Source organism: Squalius cephalus (genome assembly GCF_949319135.1).
Source record: "Squalius cephalus genome assembly, chromosome: 7".
Classification (NCBI taxonomy): domain Eukaryota; kingdom Metazoa; phylum Chordata; class Actinopteri; order Cypriniformes; family Leuciscidae; genus Squalius; species Squalius cephalus.
Genome location: NC_137128.1, coordinates 25,206,168 through 25,227,734, shown reverse-complemented (window position 1 = coordinate 25,227,734; position 21,567 = coordinate 25,206,168). Strand labels below are relative to the sequence as shown.

Below are 21,567 nucleotides of genomic sequence, written 5' to 3'. Positions count from 1 at the left end.
AGGGGGTTTTAGATTTATTTTTTTACAGCCATCTTTGATAATATTTACCAAGGGGGCAAATAATTCTGACAAGCACTGTAGTTTAGAATCATCTTTATACAAAAAAAACAAAACAAAAATTGATTGGTGAATGAAAAAAATAATAATTTTTGCCTATACATATAATTTCATGTCATTTTATTTTTTAAACAAGTCCTGGTGTCCACTACAGAGTACACAGCATAACATATTAATAAGATATCATGTTAAAAGTTTTTTTTTTTAACCATTTGTTTCTTATGCTCTAACCAATGTGATGCATGAACAAAAAAAACGAAAAAAAATAAAATAAATTTCCCCCTGGGTCTCAGGAGGATATATAATTGTATTGATTGGTTTGTTAAATACACACAATATTGCTGTGTTATTACTGTGTTTAATACAGTAGGCTATCTCTTGAGTTTAAACCATAAACGCATGCTGTCCACTCAAGTGGACATCTGAAAATCTCTTTGAAAAATATGTGTAAAAATACAACAAAATTTCGAATCTTGTTTTTCATGCCCTAAGTGCAATAAAATAGGGAAAAAATCCTGAGGTTAACAGAATTCATGCATGAAAGGGTTAAACTGATTTTAATTTGCTCTTACATTTTATATTTTAATTTAATATCTTAATTTTAACTTAATTCAAAAATCATCAGTTACGTTTGAACTGAAAATAAAACATTGTCTTCGGTATCTCTTCAATATATTATATTGCCCTCTAGTGTGTTAAGTTATCAGTAATGTGAGTGAGTTCAAACGCCTCGAAGTCATCATGGCTACTGGTCTTAGTGATTTTCTCCGACGTTTAAGACAAGGCCACGGGAAAGATGAAGAAACTACACTCGGAGAGACTCAGGAAGGGGAAACTGCTCGTGCTGAAGGTGCAAGAAGGTAGACAGCTCAATTATTTACAAACTTGTTTTGGGCTCGCTAATGGCATAGACTGAATGCTTATTTTCCATTTGGCATAGGCGGAGAGATCGCAACACCTCCTCGTCGACGTCCTTGCAACGTGAGCCGTGTAAAACTGTGTCTGTGTTTGAACAGTGGGGTAAGGGCAGCCGTGGAAATTACTTCGATAGGCAAGTTAATCAATATTTAATACATATTCCCCCGGTTTCACAGACAACCCAGTCCATTAAATTGCGTGTTTGAGCTTTTTTTTTTTTTTTTTTTAAAGGGGACCCTTTTCCCTTTTGCCCCTTTTTACAATATGTAATAAAAGTCTCAGGTGTCCTCAGAATGTGTCTGTAATTTTTGAATGGAAGGAAAAACATGCTGTTTTCATATCTTAAAATGCAAATGAGTTGCTTTTTTCCAGAAGAGGGCGGAGCCTATACAGCTCGTGCTTCTGATACTCTATCAAAAACCAGGAGGGTAATGTTTCATAAAAAACTGAAGCTTCCCTGGGTGCCGCCATTGATTAGCAGACCCCCACCTGCTGTTAGCATTCCATTGACTCCCATTCATTTTGGTGTCACTTTGACAGCGAATAACTTTACATCTGAGGCGTTTAAAGACTCCATTTGTCCATTATTTATTTCTAAAGAAACACGAAAATGTATAAAAGGCTCCATTACCTTGTATCTTACGTTATGGCCCCGTAGAAGCAGTTTTTGTAAAAATAGGCTAACGATTGCGTCATAACCACGCGACTCTCTGTCGCACAGTAGAGAAATTACCGTATGAACAGGAGGAGAAGCTTGCGGGCAATCGGGGGGACGTGGAGGCAGAGTGACAAAATAATTAATCAGAATACTTAGCAAAAGTTGCTCCTGCTCCTAGCTCATGGACACCTCCTACTCACACTCTCTGTCTCTGCAAGTTTCGGAAGGGAATGATTCAGATTTCTCTTGGCACAGCTACTAGAAGACAGACAGGTTGCTCATGTCACATCCACGTCATCAAGCTCAGTTTGAGTCTGCGCAGTACGCTCAGCCACCAGGAAGTGAGAGCTTCTAATTGACTTCACTGGTCTCCGTTGAATCCAATGGGGTCGCTGTGTCCATTTCTTTTACTGTCTATGTCAAAAACTAACAAAACATCTGTTTGGTTTTTATTATCATCTCTATCATGGTCACGCTCACATGACATTGCAGTTTTCATCATCATGAAAATGTATTATCTGCATGCGTTTTAAAGCCATATCAGTCTAAACTTCTTTATTTATGGTTTTCTGAGCGCACACATCCGAAGCACGCGGATGGCAGGCGGCGCATCCTGTGAGTATTAAACTAGTTCTCTTTCACGTGTTATTGCACTTAAATTGTGAAATACACACAAGATTATGTCAAAAACACACAAAGTTCACATAAACATATGATGACAAAATATGTATGTGAATGTAAACAGCAAGTAAAGAAATCGCAAGTGTATATTAGATCTGTGTATTAAAGTGGAAGCAGTGTAATATATGCTGTTAAAATGAATCGAACAAAAGAAAAACAGAAAATCAAACAAATAACTTTAGTAGCTTTAATAAAACTTGAATGCCGCTGTTAAATGCTCTATCAAGGAGATAAACATGGAGGACTGTGTACAGCTCACTCAGGGACCGTCAGCAGTTATGGGAGAGGCCTAAGCATTTTTGACATCACAAAAGCCACAATCTGCAAACGGCTTGTTCTGAGACACTGCTTATGATTTATGGGGATTAAAAAAAGAGGAGTGGGTGGATTTTTACCATTATTGGGTGGTTGTATACACACACTGCCGACACATTTATGTTCAAACACCATGTAAAAGTGAATTTTGCATAATAGGTCCCCTTTAACTGAAAGTAACTTGCACTGACATAACTTAAAATTTGTCGCTGACATTGTTTCTAGTGCAAATTTATAAAAACTAAGTCCAAATCCTGGCTTAATCTAAGCCTTGTCTGTGAAACCAGGCCTATAAGTTTAAAATGTATTTTATTGCATGCCATTGTAGTCTTTCATCATACAAAAAACTGCACTACTCCTTGTCTGTCCAGGTTGCCTTCTGAGATAATCCAGAAGATTTGTTCTTTTCTGGATGCCTCCTCTCTGTTCAATATCAGCTTTGTCAACAAGCGGTTTCATGATCTGGCTAGCAGCAAGTGAGTTCATGATATAAAGAATTTGAATAAGGAATAATATATATTAACATAGATGTCCAGTGCTCTGTGGTCTGTGTTGTATGCTTCTCAGCTTGAGAAGAAAAAGTGGAGACCCAGAGGAAGCGTGATGACAGAAGCCGTGAGCAGCACAAGTGTGGAAGAGAAACCTGCGGGATACTGGAAGAAGCTGCTACTCAAGGAGATGGCTGGTTGCAAGGACTCCATGTGGAAAACGGAGCTAAGACACATGAACCCGCACACGGGCATGCCAGCTCTTACAGAGCATGTTCTCAGGTAGGAAATGAGTACTCACTGCTTTTCTTTAAACAGGGCAGAAAAAGAAATCTTTTGGGACCACAAATGCATGTTTCATTACCTGCATAACATATATTTAATATTACCCAGAACTAAAGCAGACCTCAAAAGTAACTGAGCACTATAGCCACACCTAAACTGTATGAATGCCACAAAATATCAAACCAAACACACATTAAGCAAAGCATTTATGAAACAACAAATTGTTATTCAAAATTTAGTAGAGATTGAGTACTATAATTTTTTTCCAATCAGTACTGTTTTTAAAAAAAATTTTTTTTTAATGTTTGTATGTCCAATAACAGATATAAAAAACATGCAGAATATTTGTAATCGTTTTAATATGATTTATTACAATGATAAATAAATAAGTATTGCTTCACCACGAAAACATAAAATGTATTATTAAATATTTTAAATATGATTTGTTCAGTAGTGGCCAAAAGTGAAGTCATTTACATAATCACGCTTTATTTAAATATTATTAAAAAAAAATGTAAAAAGATTTTGTAATCATATTGCATAGTTGCGCTTGGAGTCATTTGTTTTATTTGTGATAATGCAATAAACATACCAAGTTGTGCAGACATAATTTTTAGCCAGGCTGTCATAAAAAATTTTTATAAACACTTGCAAAAACAACAGAGAACCAGTGAAATATAAATAACTGATTATGTTGTAGTCAGTGTATGCTTTTTTCTGTCAGCTTTTTTTAGTTTATTTTTGTACAGTAAAATAAAACTTGTAGCTGTAGTTGGGCGCTTTTTTGCCTTTTTGTCTAAATGGTCAGACATTTAATTTCATTGTTTCTTTTAATTTATTTCCTTTGTTTTGGAATGCCTCATATAGCATAGCAAGGCATATTATTTTAAAATATATGTCTTGCTATGCTATATATTGCTCTTTATGGAAGCTTGTTTCCGCCACAGATAAAAAATAATAATTGCGACTTTTTATCTCACAATTCTGACTTTTTTTCTCACTATTGCGATATATCAAGTCAGAATTGTGACTTTTTTTCTCAGAATTGCGAGATATGAAGTCAGAATTGTGAGAAATAAAGTCGCAATTGTGAGAAATAAAGTCGCAATTCTGAGAAATAAAGTCGCAATTGCGAGATATAAAGTCAGAATTGCACGATATAAAGTCGCAATTGCGTGTTATAAAGTCAGAATTGTGAGATATAAACTATTCTGAGGTAAAAAAAATAATAATAATTGCGACTTTTTATCTCACAATTCTGACTTTTTTTCACGCGATATATCAAGTCAGAATTGTGACTTTTTTTCTCAGAATTGTGAGAAATAAAGTCGCAATTCTGAGAAATAAAGTCGCAATTGCGAGATATGAAGTAGCAATTCTGAGAAATAAAGTCGCAATTGGGAGATATAAAGTCAGAATTGCACGATATAAAGTCGCAATTGCGTGTTATAAAGTCAGAATTGTGAGATATAAACTATTCTGAGGTAAAAAAAAAAAAAAAAAAAAGTCCATCTTTTTTTTCCCCTTAGAATTGGCCTTTATATCTCACAATTGTGAGTTTATATCTCACAATTCTGAGAAAAGATGTCAGAATTGCGAGATATAAAGTCGCAATTGCGTGTTGTAAAGTCAGAATTGCGTGATATAAAGTCGCAATTGCGAGAAAAAAAGTAAGAATTCTGACTTTATAACACGCAATTCTGACTTTATATCTCGCAATTCTGACTTTATATCTCGCAATTCTGAGAAATAAAGTCAGAATTGCGAGATGTAAACTCGCAATTGTGAGATAAAAAGTCGCAATTATTTTTTTTTATTTTTTTTTTTGTGGCGGAAACAAGCTTCCATAGCTCTTGCTATGATATGAGAGACAAATGCATTTTTAAACCTAAATAGAGTAAATCTATTGAAGTAGAAAAGGGTGAATACAAGTAAAAAAAAGTATTGATTAAAACGATTGTTAGTCTATATAAAGTTTAGAGCATCTGTCAAACATAAGTGGAACGTCCATAGTAAAAACGAGGAACCACATCTTTGGTTACTTTGTTTTACAGGAGATTACACATTCATTGGGAGATCACACTCATAAGTAAGAATGGACGTGAAAGTGTCTTTAAGCAGACGCACACTTTCTTTGAAGATTCATCGGTTACGGTGTACTGGAACCGTGGTGTCTGGCCGTTCATGAGCAGTCTTACTGGCCTGAAGCTTCATGGAATAATGGGTCCATCTCTACCAGCTTCACAAGACAAGTAAGGAACACAGCTGAAAAATCTGAAGCATGCATACGCTCATACATTCATACCCTCATCTGACTAATGCCTCTTATGTGTAGGCCAAGGTGGCGCTCTCTGATTCACAACACAAGTTTTGATAAAAGTGTACACTGGTCATTCCTTGGTGCTGACAAGCTTGTGAAGTTGCTGCGCTTTAATAATGGGATCATTATCGGAGTCTGGCGGGTATGTTGATATATTTAGCAAAATTCAGATAATTTCAACATGTTAGGGATGCACAATTCAGTACAGTATTTCTGTACCATATTGTTGTTGTTGTTTTTTTTACTGGTTAATATCAGATTGGTTGATTGGTTAATATTGGATATTTATTTGTGCATATCCCATTTTACATTTAGATGCCATCATCTAAGCTCACTTAAAGGTAATTATTAAAATACTGATAATAGAGCTGCAAAATTAATAGTTAAAAGATTGTGATCTAGATTCAAACACCCATGCGATCTTATTCCTAAATTACTACAATTCAGCCATGTCTATTAAACCTTTGACAACAAGTACGATCACATGAATATGTGCTTCACAGCTTCACAAACAAATTTTCAACCACACAGTATCATTATTTACGTGTTAAAATTATTACTGAAGTACTGGGATAAAAGTTTATAGTTCGAATATAAACACTGTTGTCTACAGTCGTGATCAAAATAGAGTAAATCAGTTTGTGATTGTACTTTGATGCTTCAAATAAAGATTGTATCAATTATGCAAGATTAAGATTGTATTAAGCCTTTATGTGTGAGTCATTGAATCATTCATTCAATTTATTCAAACTGATTTATTTATTTTAAATAATCGATTCGAATTAAATATTTTTTTTAAATAGACATCAACATTTTGTCAGAACCTAGTAAATGGCAAGTTATTTTGTGTAGTTGTCCATTCAATATCATGGGAGAATTGAGTTCTCTATTTTAAACAAAATTTCCAGAATTGTGCAGCTTCAACTTATTTAATAACACTGTTAAATAGAATCCATAGCAAATCTAAAAATGTATGTCCATTATTCACATTGTACTTTTTTATGTTGTGATGCCTATATTTACTTGCAGCATTAAACATTAAAATCAGTCATTTAGACAAAATGTATTTGAATATCAGCCATTATCACACATAACATGAAAATAATTATCTATTGGCTGATTGGTGCATCCCTAATATAAATTATTCAGATTTTCTTTTAGAAAATAAACTTTATATTGTTATTGCAAACATTATTTAATTTCACGTCTATATGGAAGTTTAATCTATGTTGTTTTTATTTTATGTTCATTGCCGGTGTTTGCAGGGCAATTGGAAAATTGCCTTTGTCATGGTCAACCTTCACTTCAACAAACTGATTGAAAGAAGTCTCCTTGGGTCATCATTTTGGTACTGAACTCTTAATGGGCATTAGGGTTATTTAGTATGCTGCTGAAGTTGATAACGTATAGTCCCTTAACATGTAAAGTTTCTTCGTTCACATCAATAGTCCCTACATCCCCACGGAGGACACTGCTCTGGACTCTGACCATGGACGACATGGATACACACTGCACATTGTGCTTCACAATCCACTTCAGCGAATCATGTGTCAGCGCTTTTCCCCACTCTACATCAGCAGAGGTAAATATATAGTTAGTTTTTGTAATAAAATTAATACAATTTCAAAAAGTGTGCTAAAACTGAAAACTTCACTAAACTAATTTATTTTCAACATATTTTGATCAACATTTTGATATTTAAATAAAATGATATAATTGTAATGTTTTATTACCATAATAAATAAATCAATAATCATCATGTTTCACCACTAAAACATAAAATGTATCATTAAATATTATTTTCAATAATATTTTTATATATTTCGAAATATTTTTAAGCTCACGCCATTTTATGGTCACGCATTTAATTTCATTGGAGTGTCTCATTTAGCCATAGCAAGGCGTATATTGATTTTCAACAAATTATGATCAAGATTTTGATATTTAAATAAGATGATATGAATAATATGAGTGTTTGCACATTTGTTTTTGTGCTTTACAGCGCCGTTTCAAGGGGACTATGTGCAGTTGGTAGCCATTGATTTGGCTGATGTGCCTCAGCACAAGCCTGTGGCAAAGATCAGTGTCCCATGGCAAGCAGAGGGATTGCAGGGAGATGTTGAGGTACCTATGATTGATTCCTAATTCTTACACTCAAGACTGTATTTCTCCCTGGAACTGACAGGTTAGTGCTGGCATGCTATTCTTCGGATATTGTCTATAAAGAGATGGGTAGGTATCATGCTGTGTGTGAATGGGGCAAAATGCTGAAGACTTACTGTATGCGTTGTAATAGACAAGTGTGCCCTGTTTATTATTATGCATTTTGTTTTAGATATGCATGTCTTAAAGGAGACATATCATGATTTTAAATCATTCCTTTTTACATATAAATCATACATTTGTTGTCTATATAAAGCGGAACTGCAATGCTTGGGTCTGAATCCCTCATTATTATAGCTCCACAGGCCCCTTTTCTACCCCTTTTCTGATGTGCGTCTGAGAGCAACTCGTTTTGGTGCGGTCTCTTTAAATACAATTGAGACACTTCATACCCCGCCCCCTCTCCAGTTTGCAGAGGTGACACTCGGTTCAACTCCACCCTGTTCGGCCATTTTTGTAGTTTGATAGCAGAGATACGATTATCTAGCGGCACAGAAACTTTTTATTCACACGTTATTAACAAAATGTCAACAACGGAAGACTTGTCCAGCCAGCCTTACATGTTTGAGCCAGAGTCGGAGCCGGAGCGAGGTGAAAACCTCCAACAACCTAACATTTTAACTTACCCTCTCGTAACTTCTGCATCTTTTAGCTTGGACTACAAAATTGCAGCGAGAAATAAAAATGGCGGATTGCTCGAAGTGTTGGGCTGGAAGTCAATGTCCTTATTTGGCAGTTCTGCTGCAAATACTGTGACGTAATAGTTCACAAAACGTCATAGATAACAGAAAAATCGGAACAGGTTGAAAAATAAGGCCAAAACAGAATATAAAGATATCAACGAAGCACCTGAAGAGAATAATTTCAACTTTTCTGTACTCCTAAACACTCCAAATATACAACAAAATGCATTTAAGGGCTAAAAAAGTGGATTTAGCATGATATGTCCCCTTTAAACATTCCTTCTTTATCGAAAAGTATTAATGTTTACTTGCTCCACCCGTCTAGCGTTGCTGTATGATGACTTTGACGGTTCTGGATGAGGCTCAGCGTCCCTTCTGGTGTGTGAGTTCTCCTGTTAAGATGTGCAATAAGCTCAGAGTGGTGGACTTGGAATACGCAGGTGAGCAGTTCGTCATCATACACGACGATGTGGAGGGAAAGGTCAGAATGACCTTTGTGTGGATGGAAGACCTTCAGCAGTGCTTTTTGGTGCAGTTAATTACTTCATTCCCAGCAGCAAAAGTGAAAAGGTGCTTTGGGAGAGAATCTTGAAAATGTTGCAATATCTGGTTGGTTTCCATTTAGAAAAGTTGGAATGATTCTGCCAGTGCTTTGAGTTGTAAATATCCAAAGATGATTATATTTCTCATTTCGTATTCATGAAAATGGTGCCTCTTTGTCAGTTTGTTAATGTTTAAGTCTGACATTTTTTGTTGTTGTTGAGTTTCAAGGACTGTTGTTTAGTCTGGAAATAGTCTTTAAATTTGGTAAAAGTTGTTCATTTATGGCATCCAATTTTTCATAGTTTCATGAAGTAGAGTAAATTCAGTTGAGACAATCAATAACACAATGGTGTGTGAACATCATGTTTACTGTGTAACTAAAATCAAATTTTGAATTTGTATGAATGATTTATTTCTCAGTAATGTTTTTATGAAGGTCATTCAAGTGCTGGAGTGATGCTTTTCGAAATCGTTAAAAGGACATTGAGAAACACTGTTCAAAACGGCTGGTTTTGATTGATGTATGGAGGCACAATTGAAAACATCATATATAATAGCCCTCCCTTTACATTAATATGTAATATCCACGCTACAAGCATCACCATAAGAAATTGCAAAAATTAACAGGTAAACAGGTGGCCTTTAGGCGTTGGTCTTTCGACACTGCTTTAAAGCGTCTTCCAGAGCTGCAAGAACCATCGCAGCATTGGCCTTGTTGCAGTTGTATCCCATGAGTCCAATCCGCATTACCTAGAAATCAGTTCAGCGGATAATTATTCAGTATGTAGCTGAATGTGTTGTAGTGCACTTATGTCTTGTTGACTACCTTTTACTCACCATGCCAACAGAGGGCCCTAGACCTCCTGTAAACTCTATTTGGTGATGCTTCAGGATGTAAGCCAGCAATTCCTTCCAGTTATATCCCTCAGGGATGGCAATGGTGGTTACTGAGGGTAATCTCAGATCCTTTGGAAATGGGAATATAGTTTAACTGCTTTCTCTTTTAGGGTATATTATTATTCTCAGAATTAGCAAGTGAATTCAACAACAAAAGTTACCTTGTCCTTGATGAACAGCTTCAAGCCCAGGTCTTCCAAGCCTTTCCAAAGATACTCTGCAACTTCTCTATGATGCCTCCATGAGTTCTCAAGACCCTTGAGCAGGCATTTAAGAATTATTAACCCCATGACATCACATACTACTCATTAAAGATCCTTTAAATCAGGGTTTCTCAAACTCGGTCCTGGAGGGCCACTGTCCTGCACAGTTTAGCTCCAACCCTGATCAAGTTTCTAGTGATCCTGAAGACATTGATTAGCTTGCTCAGGTGTGTTTGATCAAGGTTGGAGCTAAACTGTGCAGGACAGTGGCCCTCCAGGACCGAGTTTGAGAAACCCTGCTTTAAATGTATTAACTGCCATATTTTGTAACCAATAAACACTACTGTTCAAAAGTTTACTGTCAGTAAGATATATATATCAAGGACATGTTAAACTGATCAAAAGTGACAGTAAAGACATTTATAATATTACAAAAGATTTCCATTTCTATTTATCAAATAATCCTGATAAGGACTGATAATAAATGTTTGTTGAGCAGCAAATCAGCATATGACAATGATTTCTGAACTGGATCATGTGACACTGAAGACTGGAGTAATGATGCTGAAAATTATTTTAATTTTTAATAATATATCATAGTATTTCTGTTTTTACAGTATTTTTGATCAACTAAATGTAGCCTTGGTGAGCATTAGGAAAAAAAAAGGAAATCTTACTGACCCAAACTTTTGAATGGCAGTGCATGTAATATCATAAATCTAAGCACCAAGCCTGTTATAGTTTAAACAAAAACACATAGTTAAGAAAACAAGCATCTAAGATTTAATTATGTCCAGCTAGGTGTTATATATCTAGCCCCTACCGTTTCAGCAAGGATGGCTAGACTTTCCCTCAGGGCAAAGAACCCAGACACAGGTCCTGTGTGATGATATCTGAAACATAGTTCAGTTAGTTTTACGCAATCCTTCACTCAATCAACTATTGAGTCTTGCAAGAGAAACTGTTTGTGTTAACCATACTTACATTCTGTCTGGCTTGCCATCATTGCCCCAGTAATTGGATAAGTAGGTCATATCAAGGAGGTAGGAAACTGGCTTTGTTTTCCTGTTGAACATCTTGTGGCTATATCACATTTGAGGGGAAATAAAGAACATAAGTTGATTCCACTAATTGTTAGAATGATTCTATGTGTGCAAAAACATACTCGTATATATATTCACAAGTCTCTCCTCACCATGCTCTTTCGCTAAATGAAATTGGTGCTGTGCCGGGTGGAGCATTCAAGGCTTTTTGGGATCCAGTATACAGAATATCAATCTCTACAAAGAAAAAGAGGATTCATTATGTTAATCCACAGGCTTTTACATAGAGATTTAGAATATGCACATGATCAAATGGTCTTCCACTCACTTTGTTGGTCCATTAGAAGTGGTGCAGCTCCCAATGACGCCACTGAATCCACTAAGAGCAAACAGTTGTATCTGTATAAACAAAACCACGCAAGAGCACATCAGTGGACCATACAGAACACAAAACTACTTAATCGTGTTTTTAATTAACCTTTTTATTTTCCCTTTACATTATTTTAACATTCCTCGGACCTCATTTATTCCCAGTAGCCAGATGTTTATGTTTATGATGTTGTTTTACACTCCTGACAGTTGATTTGTGAATCTCTACAGTGAAGCCTATGCCAATCATAAAATCTTCAGAACAGACCTCAAAAAGAATCATTAACATTTTTAGAAAAATAGTACTATATAAGTCAGACATTAAGCTAAATGATTGTTGAATATTCTTACTTGTGACACATTTCACCAACGCCGTCCATTGGGTGCACCAGTCCAGCTGATGACTCTCCATGTGTGAGAAAGAAGAGAACAGGCTTATGTTTAGCCAGAGCCTGTAGAATGACAAATGTTGGTTAAAGAGCAGTGATTTGCTTTGCTAGTCATATAACATACAGTGGCCATAATAGAAACAATATGCAATGGAAACTTATAATTTATGTATGAAGTAAACATTTTAACCTGTTCAATTTCTGCATTTGTAAAATGTCCTCCAGGTGTTTTTACCAAGGTGTGAACCTTTGCACCTATGGAAAGAAAGATGTTTAAAGTGTGCTCTCGTCAACAGATAAAGAACCAAACAATGGGATGACATTATTATTAGATTCATACCCATCCGCTCAGCGATTTCTGCAACTCGTTCTCCCCAGATTCCATTGATGGCAACGAGAACACTTTCTCCAGGCTCCACAATGTTGAACACTGCACATTCCATCGCCGTGTGGCCAGAGCCACTCATGGCTAGAGTCATGTTGTTACTGGTCTGAAAAGCATACTGGATTCCTTTCTTCATATCATTCATAATCTATGACAAAATGTGTGCATTGACTGTTAGAATCTTCAAAACAATAGTTTCAATAGAGTTAAATAGTTTCCACAAAGGCAGCTCAGATCTATGAATCAATGATTAAAAATATATTAAAATGACTTGATTATTTAGATTTTTTGTTTTGTTTTGAAAAATCCAAACAAAAGTAAAACATATAGGTGGTGAAGCAGCCCAGAGATTCTGTCCAGAAGTCTTTTTTACAGGCTGACATTCTTAAAGAAATGTTGGCACATGTGGTTTGGCATGGTTTTTTTGAAATGATTATTTCTTAAATGCTTAATTGCTTTTTTGTTTTAAAATACTATATCATTTATATAATAAAGTATTTTTTATAAAAGGACGTTTTGAATATAAATATTTGAAGATGTGTTTTTTTTCCTTGAAAAATATTTTTTAAATACGTTTTTGAAAATAATGCTTAAGTTGTTTTTATAGTCATGAAATCATTTTAAACATAAATTATTAGTTTTAGGCTAAATGGTATTAACGATTTATAAAAACGTATGAAACCAACATGATTACAAAAATTACATTTCTAAGAACATTGAACGAGCGTTTTAAACCTAGACTTGATTATTTGCCATCGGCCCATATCAAAGATATAAAATGCGTTGGTGCAAAAACGCAGCGTAAAATTTACCTCAAACATTTCCGAGTGCATATGACCTATTATAGGTCTCCCCCCTGCCGCTAAAACACGAGGCGGCACATTGGAGGGTCCTGGTCCAAACAGGTACCGGAATGGAGCCTCGAGCGGCCGGAGCATGCACGCCGGTGGAGGGATGGTCACGGAGGACATCCCGCGGTGGACGCTGTGTTTGGTGGACCGCGCGCATTCCAAAGGCACCTTCTTCGCCAAACGCGCGCATCTGGATAGGACAGTCCTTGGCATCATGTTTCTTCTCTCTGCAGTTCGTTAAAAGGAAAAAACTTTGCGTTCGTCCATTTTAAACTAACGGGTCTCTGACCCCTGGAACTCAGAGCAACATGCGTCATGTTTTTGGCACAGAATCCCCCCGCCCTTCATCTTCCAAACAAGGTATAACGGTTTAGGGGTAGATAAGAGGGATGTTCTGAACAGCATAACAAAATAGAACAGGGTGGTAGTAGCACAATAGCTGTCCTGTATTATTATATAAGGCTGTGTGTCTTTTAGTTTAGTTTTTTCGTCCTTTGATTCGATATTTGAACCCTTAGTGTCCTGAAACCTCACAAAAATACGTAAACGGAGCACAGGTGTTTATCTGAACTTTTTCACAAAGTTAAACTGCGCTGTACTGAGAGATTAAAATGTTGCAGTCAATGGGTGGACAGGGTTTTAAATGCAGTATTTTATATTTTGAATGGATATATTTATTCATATTGTTAGATTAGGAGATAAGTAGTTTGATGCTGGTTTAGTTAGTTTAAAACTTCTATATACCCTCTTCAGGTAAAGAGAAATATGTAGAAGTAATAAGGCCCATATTTGCATAAATGTTTTATCAAACAGACAAAAGTGAGTTTTTGTTTACATCCTTTACAAAGTGCTCTATTGATTCATTTATTGTCCACTTGTTTACCAGCTCAGTACAGTCAATTGGTTGTTGTAAACAAACACACATGAACAACATTGCAATCATCTCATTTGTCTCTCACTTGGTCTGTGCAGCACATTGCATTAGATCTTCAGAGCATGTTAGTGTATGGCTGGTGCACATATAATTCTAATATTTCAGTTTACAAACTTTAAGCAATTTTGTTATTTTGATTCTCAATTTTTAATGTGGTTTTATTTCAGTGTTTAAAAGAAACTACACAATTTTTCAGAATTGTTTCAACAAATGTCTGTAATAGTACAGTGAAGGGCAACTGGTGCGCTACTTAGAAAGTTCACACCAGCTGAACATTATTAAGACTTAGTATATATAACTGCAAACTAGTTTTTCCATATTATTTGCATTTGAATAATTGATATAATGTAATAATGTATCTAGTAACTACATTTTGTGAGTTTAAATATATTTAATATTCAGCTATTTTTAATTTTTATCATTTTTGTAAATGAATGAGCAAAGTGTTAACATGAATAGATTGCGCTGTTCCCATTCAGTACTAAAATGCTCACTCTGTACAAAACTAGCTGTTCAGAACACAGTGATTCTCCAAAAACACACCAGTCTTGTGTCATAGGAAGCAGATGCTGATGTCAGAGCAGGGACTTTGACCAGAGCACTGGTACCCATCACTTATCCTGCAGTAAATAATTAGTCTGCACAGTAAATAAGTGGAAACGCAATGTTTACCCTTGTGTGCCCTTTGCACTGTGGTGGGGGTCAACACCCACTTCACAAGCCAGAGTAAGAGAGATGCAACTCTTGCCATGCTTTGGGAAAGACAAGACATGTATGCAATGCATATTGACCGTATTGACATGGTTGACCTTCAAATGCTAATCCAAAAATTGAGTATATATTACATTGACATCCACTTGTGTAATAGTGAGCAGAATGATGTCAGCTGCCCAGTAGATGGGGCTGTTCTGCTAAAACTATTTTAGTCCATTGAAGTTAATACATTTTTAATTTGACTTTAGTACAATAGGTTTATCTTCAAAATATTTTTTTCTTGCTTATGCATCAGAGTAAAAAAAGAGATATATCAAGGACTTATCTCAAAAAAAATTATTATACTTTTTATGTTTTACACTGAATATGTTTTTTCCCAAAATAACCACCAGATAAAGTCTAAGATATATTTTTGACTAGAGGGATTTAGAAGTATTCAATGTGAAGCTTACACTGGTAGCGTACCTGAGAGAAAACGGATTTCACGTCAAGTGATATCATTTTCAGCAGTAAGAAAAATGACTGCTTGTTGTTTTGCAGAACATCACAGTTATATATTATATGAGAATAGTAAGGCCTGTAGTTAGGGAGTACATGTTATTTAGGGAAAATATAATTATATTTTTAGGATGACAATTTTTGACAAAAAAACCGCCCCCAGGGGGCATAGCTTCCCATAATTACTGTACACTGTAAAAAATTATTTTGTTGACTTAACTCATTATTTTTTGTTATCTCTTTGCATGGATATTTTTAAGTTAAACTAACTTATTTATAAAAGTGTACCTGACAAATTTGGAAAAGTTTACCTGACAAGTTATGAAGTACAATGAACTGATTTAATTTAGTTAAGTTAACTTCGAATTTAAGTTAAGTCAACTAAAGTTAAGTTTTCTAAACTATATCCAATGAGTTCACCAAACTAAAATTAAGTTTTCTAAACTACATCCAATAAGTTCAGCCAACTAAAGTAGTGTTTTGAAACCTGCAGCAGACAGCAGTACCAAATAATTAATTACTACTAGAACATTAATTTGTAAAATACATTTGATTTTTTTTTTTTTTAATTATGGAAAATTAACGATCACTGATACAATTTACAATAGTTAAGTCACCTTTATTTATTTAGCACTTTTTACAATACAGATTGTATCAAAGCAGCTTTACAGTGATAACATGAAAATAATACAACAAAGTTTGTTTCTAGAAGAAAATTGCGTCATCTTCCACCTTAAGTAAAGCAGATCAATAATATTGTTGAATATTAAATGTCCGCAACTAAGCAAGCCAAAAGCCAAGGCAACAGTGGCAAGGAACCAAAACTTCATCAGGTGACAGAATGGAGAAAAAACCCTTGGGAGAACCCAGGCTCAGTCGGGGGACAGTTCTCCTCTGGCCAACGAGCGAAGTGTATGATTATGATTCAGGCAGCATTACAGATCAGAAGTCAGATTGGATCAGAACATTCAGAATGTTTATCCAGTTCCATCTGATTGGAAGTCGGAGTCACGCCAGTATGTATACGAGTTTGTTGAGGATCAGTGCTGATGGCTGTAGTGTCAATGAGGCCTTTACAGGGCTGATGAGGCTGGCACTTCAGGGATGTGTTGTGGATGAGTCCAGGCGCAGGTCCACCACCTGATCTAGATACGGCCCGGATCCGGCTGACTTCAGTAAACCCTGGAATAAACAGAAAGACTAACATTAGCATAGATGCCATTCTTATGATGTAACAAGTACATCAGGTGTTATATACAATACAATTTTTTTTTGCAATGAAATTGCAGAAAACAACCTCATGGAAAGGTGTTTTACACCTGTCTCAATGCATCTCTTGTGGATTCATTTGTTAAATAACATTAAACAAGATCAACCCACAGCATTCAATATAGAAACATCCTTTGTTCCAAAAGAAACCGTTTAAACATTGTTAAACACATTAAAGACCTATGAATTGGCTTAAATGCCATTTTAATATCAACTAAGTTACCAATTATTTATGCTCTCAAGCTTCAACAAATTCATCAATTAAACTAAACACTCTAAAATGCCATTCCCACAACATACCGACACATGAAACATCCTGTTCACAACATTCCTTTCAAAAAGAAACTCTGAAAAGCATTAAAGGTTTTGTTTAAACCTCGTAAGACTTTCGTTCATCTTCAGAACACAAATTAAGATATTTTTGATGAAATCTGAGAGCTGGCTCACTTCTTCATAGACTGCTGGGTAATCGATGTCTGCCAGCCCAGAAAAGTTCAGGTTTTACTATTGTAAAAACATCGTTACAGTAGTACAAGTGACTACAGTGGCTCAACCTTAAGTTTATCAAGCGACGAGAATACTTTTTGTGCAAAAAAACACCCAGACTTTTTTCAACTATTCATTTTATTTTGTGTGGGCCTCTGAATGAGCTCATGAGAGCGCCACAACGCATGTGCGAGAACTGAGAAGATGACGCTCGCGATCATTTGATGGTAAAGTGTAAAAGGTAAGCCATTCATTTTGCGGCACTGGTAAGGCACTTTTACGTTTTCTTCTTGGTTTCTCACGATTCGAACATCCAGGAAATGCAGACTTTAGAACCATTTTAAACACTACATTGAGACCCATCTGTGTCATATTCTCAGTTCTCGCGCATGCATCGTGGCGTTGTAGAAAATGAAGAGTTGAATAAAGTCATTATTTTTGTTTGTTTTTTTGCACAAAAAGTATTCTCGTCGCTTGATAAACTTAAGGTTGAGCCACTGTAGTCACTTGGAGTATTTTACCAATGTTTGTACTAACTTTTCTGGACCGGCAGAATGAAATTGCCTAGAAGTCTATGGAGGAGTGAGACAGCTCACAGATTTAATCAAAAAAATCTTAATTTGTGCTCCAAAGATGAACGAAAGTCTTAACCCGGATTTTCACCAACTGCAGAACGGCTGCGGATCGGCTCCGCTGCGTGTCGGCTCTGTGCTGCATCATCCTTCAATACCCACCAGGTCTGGATTTGTTGTGGAATGGCTGCGGCCATGACTGACAGCTGCGGTCACAAGGACCCACGACATCTCGTGAATTCACGTATATGATCGCTGGATATAAGTGCTGAATTGCTGTGGAGCTCTCCGGCACCCGGCAAAAATAGAAGCTCTGCGTATCTGCTCTGGAGGGCTGCAGATCGCCGGAGTCGGAACGCAGCCGTTCCGCATTCAGAGAAAATACACACATTGACTTTAATGGAAAGCTATTGACTCCACCGCCGTTCCGGAGCGGATGCGCAGCCGTTCCGCAGTTGGTAGAAATTAGGGGTTATGGGGTTGGAACAACATGAGGATGATTAATTACAGAATTATTTTACAATAAATGATTAATGCATGAAAGAATTTTCATTTTTGGGTGAACTAACCCTTTAATATTTTTGCTTTCAAATGCCTAAAACTTCAGACTACAGGTTTATAAACGATTCACATGATGAATTTAGGAAGATGGTTGAAATGTGTTCTCAAATTACAAGTGACTCAAACAGGCATCACTGAAACATGCAGTGTTTCAATCACAACCATTTCCCATATTAATAAAAACAGTCACATTTAAAAGTACAGATATAACAAGTTACTTATTACCCACATCAATTCAAATTGATAGTTAATTTTAAGAATTCCCAAAGATTACTGTGAAAACTCACCTGTATCTGGTGCTTTGCAACTTATGTAGTGACTGAAGTAAAAAAAATCCGGTTGGTGAACAAGCGTCAACTTGACAGAACCTGCAAGTCGGACACGAGGAAATACAATGAGATGATCTTCTATGTGCAAAACACTCTGATTCGATACACTCAATAATCTTAAATTCGTGACAACATCATGACATCCTATTATCATTTTCTTAAAACATGAACATAAGCGCGACGACATGGCACAAGATCCAAACTCCGTATAGTAACTTAATAATGAAAACATTCAAACCACAGACGTATTAACTTAATTGTACATCACCCATATCGATTCAATTTAACATTTACTTTTGTAATTCAAAGATTGTGGTCAAAACTTACCTATATCTGGCGCTCTGCAACTGAGTTGAATTGAAGTGACTGAGGTAAAAAAAATTCCGGTTGATGAACAAGCTTTTAGTCAAAGTACTTGACTGAACCTGTCAACACGAGAAAGTACAATGAGCGAATCTTCTATGTGCAGAAATACACTCAATAATCTTAAATTCGTGACAACATCGTGAGTAATTCACCCTATTATCAAGATTTCTTAAAACATGAACGAAATGGCGCGAGGCCGGCAAAATCCAAACACTGAATAGTAACGTTAGCCTAATGAAAACCGTTACATTTCAAACCACAGACGTATTAGGCTACTTGATATATTTATATCACCCATATCGATTCAATTTGACAGTTACTTTTTTAATTCAAATATTATGGTGAAAACTTACCTATATCTGGCGCTCTGCAACTGAGATGAAACTGAGGTAAAGAAAATCCGTTTTTGTCCGCTTGAACGAGCTTTTAACTTGAAGCTTGAACACAAGGAAGTAAAAAAAATCAGCGAATCTTCTATGTGAAAAAACACTCTGACTCGAAATGGATAATATAATTCTAAAACAAACTAAAAACTTGCATCCACTTTCACTTACTCTGTATCACTCCTTCTGAACATAATTATAAGGTCCAACAGGGAAAATCATCCAGTTTCCGCGGGCTTCTCGAAAATTCTCAGAGAGAAAAAAATGATTCACCGAATCATCTTGAGAGGTTCATTTTCATGAATCGCCCACGATGGATTGAATCTGACCATGAATAAAAACTGAAACAGCTAGACAATTTTTTTGTGTGTCTAATTTAATTAATTTGTGCTCATAATTTTAAATAACAGTAATGTTTTTAATGTAGGCTAACGTTACACACTAAAATAATATTGAAGTTTAGGTTTTAATGCAGTCTACCAGACAGCAAGATATATAGATAAATTAAGTTTAGTTTACTAAGTTTAGTTTACAAAGTAAATTTACTTCTATTAAAGTCATTTATGCTCCATTAGAGTATAATTGAAGTAAAACCAGCAGAAAATTTAGTGCAGTTGTTTCAACTTACATTTATAAGTTAAAATAACAATTATACTTGTTAATTCAACAGAAAATCGCGTGCAGTTGTTTAAACATACATTTTTGAGTTAAAATAACAATTTAAGTTGTTCATTCAACTTTCAGTCTAGTTGAGGACAAGAAAACTTAAAATTTCTTGTTGTCTGGACAATCTAGTTATCTCTACTCACAAAAATAAGTTGAAATAACTAAATTGCAAAAATATTTTTTACAGTGTAGTTACCATGGTATGAACCTCACATCCTTTGTTTTTCCATCAAATGTAATCTATCTAGGTGGTTGAATAAAAATATTTGGACTTTATATTTAAAAATTAGCATCAGCTAACAATATTTTTCAAGTAGGCTGATTTTCAGCATGGTTTATAAACAAATATTCATATTTATCTATTGTTATTTTGGCTGGCCTTTTTAATTTTAAGCTAAAAGTGCTTGTTCTCTGATTTAAATGTATAAAGCAAATTGCTTTTTTTCAGAATGGGACATTTTACCCCAGCTGTGTGGGGCAAAACGCCTCCTTGGTATAAATTAAATTTTTGTTAAAAATCTAATAACATGAAAACTCTGGACATTTTTCACACTTGATTTATAATTTATGTCATTGTCACTGAAAACTAGGAAAACTATTCAAGACACATTTAACTTTTGTTTTTAGAAAAAAAAATGACATGATTTTCCCCCACTCTACCACACACACCATTGACAATGGTTCAGTCGATATTACTTTTTGTACATCTATTAAAGTAGTTTACGTTTTTTACATAAAATGTGTGTACACACTGAACCAAAACTTTTGTATGTAAGGTAAGATTTTTTATTGTTTTCGAGAGAAGTCTCCTAATGATCAATAATTTATGACAACATATGCTTTTACATTGCTTTAACTCATCAAAATAAGTTCAGCAATTTGTAACTTTTTTTATGTTATACAAGATTAAACTTTTTTTTTATGTAATTTAAGTTGAAATTATTTAAACATCTAAGTTGATTGTACTTAAAAGTTTAAGGCAGCGAATTTTTTTAAAAGTGTATGTTCACCAATTAAGGCGTTATTTATTTGATCAAAAATATTGTAAAATTATGATATTACTACGATTTAACTGTAACTTGGTTTACTTTAACTGTTTTCAATTTTAACTTATTTTAAAATATAATTTATTCCTGTGATGGCAAAGCTGAATTTTCAGCAGGCGTTACTTCAGTCTTTTCTTTTTCTTATTACTTCAAACATATCTTATTATTATCCATGTTGAACATATTTGTGCTGCTGCAGTCTTCAGTGTCACATGATCCTCCAGAAATCATTCTAATATGCTGATTTGGCATTCAAGAAACATTTCTTAATATTATCAATGTTGAAAGCAGTTGTGCTGGATTTTTTTCAGGATTATTTGATGACTGAAAGTTCAAAAGCTTTATTTGGAATATCAATCTTTTGTATCATTATAAATGTCTTTCCTATCACTTTTGATCAATTTAATGCATCCTTGCTGAAAAGAAAATTAATTTCTCTAAAAAAATATATTACCCCAATTTTTTATTATTAATTTAAAAAATAAATAAATAATT

At 35.1% G+C, this 21,567-nt stretch overlaps 2 protein-coding genes across 2 annotated transcripts; one reads left to right on the top strand and one right to left on the bottom strand.

Annotated features, from left to right (window-relative positions):
* Positions 1–762: 762 nt before the first annotated feature.
* LOC307162280 (F-box only protein 15) lies at positions 763–9,160 on the top strand (the record flags this gene model as incomplete). The annotated part of the gene is made up of 10 exons (XM_079877499.1): positions 763–917; positions 998–1,108; positions 3,001–3,105; positions 3,166–3,399; positions 5,457–5,654; positions 5,738–5,864; positions 6,988–7,070; positions 7,171–7,304; positions 7,725–7,846; positions 8,894–9,160. The coding sequence occupies exons 1-10, from the start codon at positions 799–801 to the stop codon at positions 9,158–9,160; spliced, it is 1,500 nt and encodes a 499-aa protein (XP_079733625.1). The 5' UTR covers positions 763–798.
* agxtb (alanine--glyoxylate and serine--pyruvate aminotransferase b) lies at positions 7,933–13,600 on the bottom strand. Its single transcript, XM_079877504.1, has 11 exons — positions 13,210–13,600; positions 12,353–12,545; positions 12,203–12,267; positions 11,975–12,075; positions 11,583–11,653; positions 11,407–11,491; positions 11,196–11,294; positions 11,035–11,104; positions 10,170–10,265; positions 9,949–10,077; positions 7,933–9,861 (listed from the first exon to the last, which is right to left on the bottom strand). Exons 1-11 carry the CDS (start codon positions 13,462–13,464, stop codon positions 9,754–9,756), a joined length of 1,272 nt encoding a protein of 423 aa, XP_079733630.1. The 5' UTR covers positions 13,465–13,600; the 3' UTR covers positions 7,933–9,753.
* Positions 13,601–21,567: the final 7,967 nt, after the last annotated feature.

Coding starts and splice junctions, on each gene's coding strand:
- agxtb (XM_079877504.1), bottom strand. CDS start 13,464: ATGATGCCAAGGACTGTCCTATCCAGATGCGCGCGTTTGGCGAAGAAG. Junction 11,105..11,195: donor GATGGCAAGCCAGACAGAAT/GTAAGTATGGTT, acceptor ACTATGTTTCAG/ATATCATCACACAGGACCTG. Junction 10,266..11,034: donor TAGCCATCCTTGCTGAAACG/GTAGGGGCTAGA, acceptor TGCCTGCTCAAG/GGTCTTGAGAACTCATGGAG.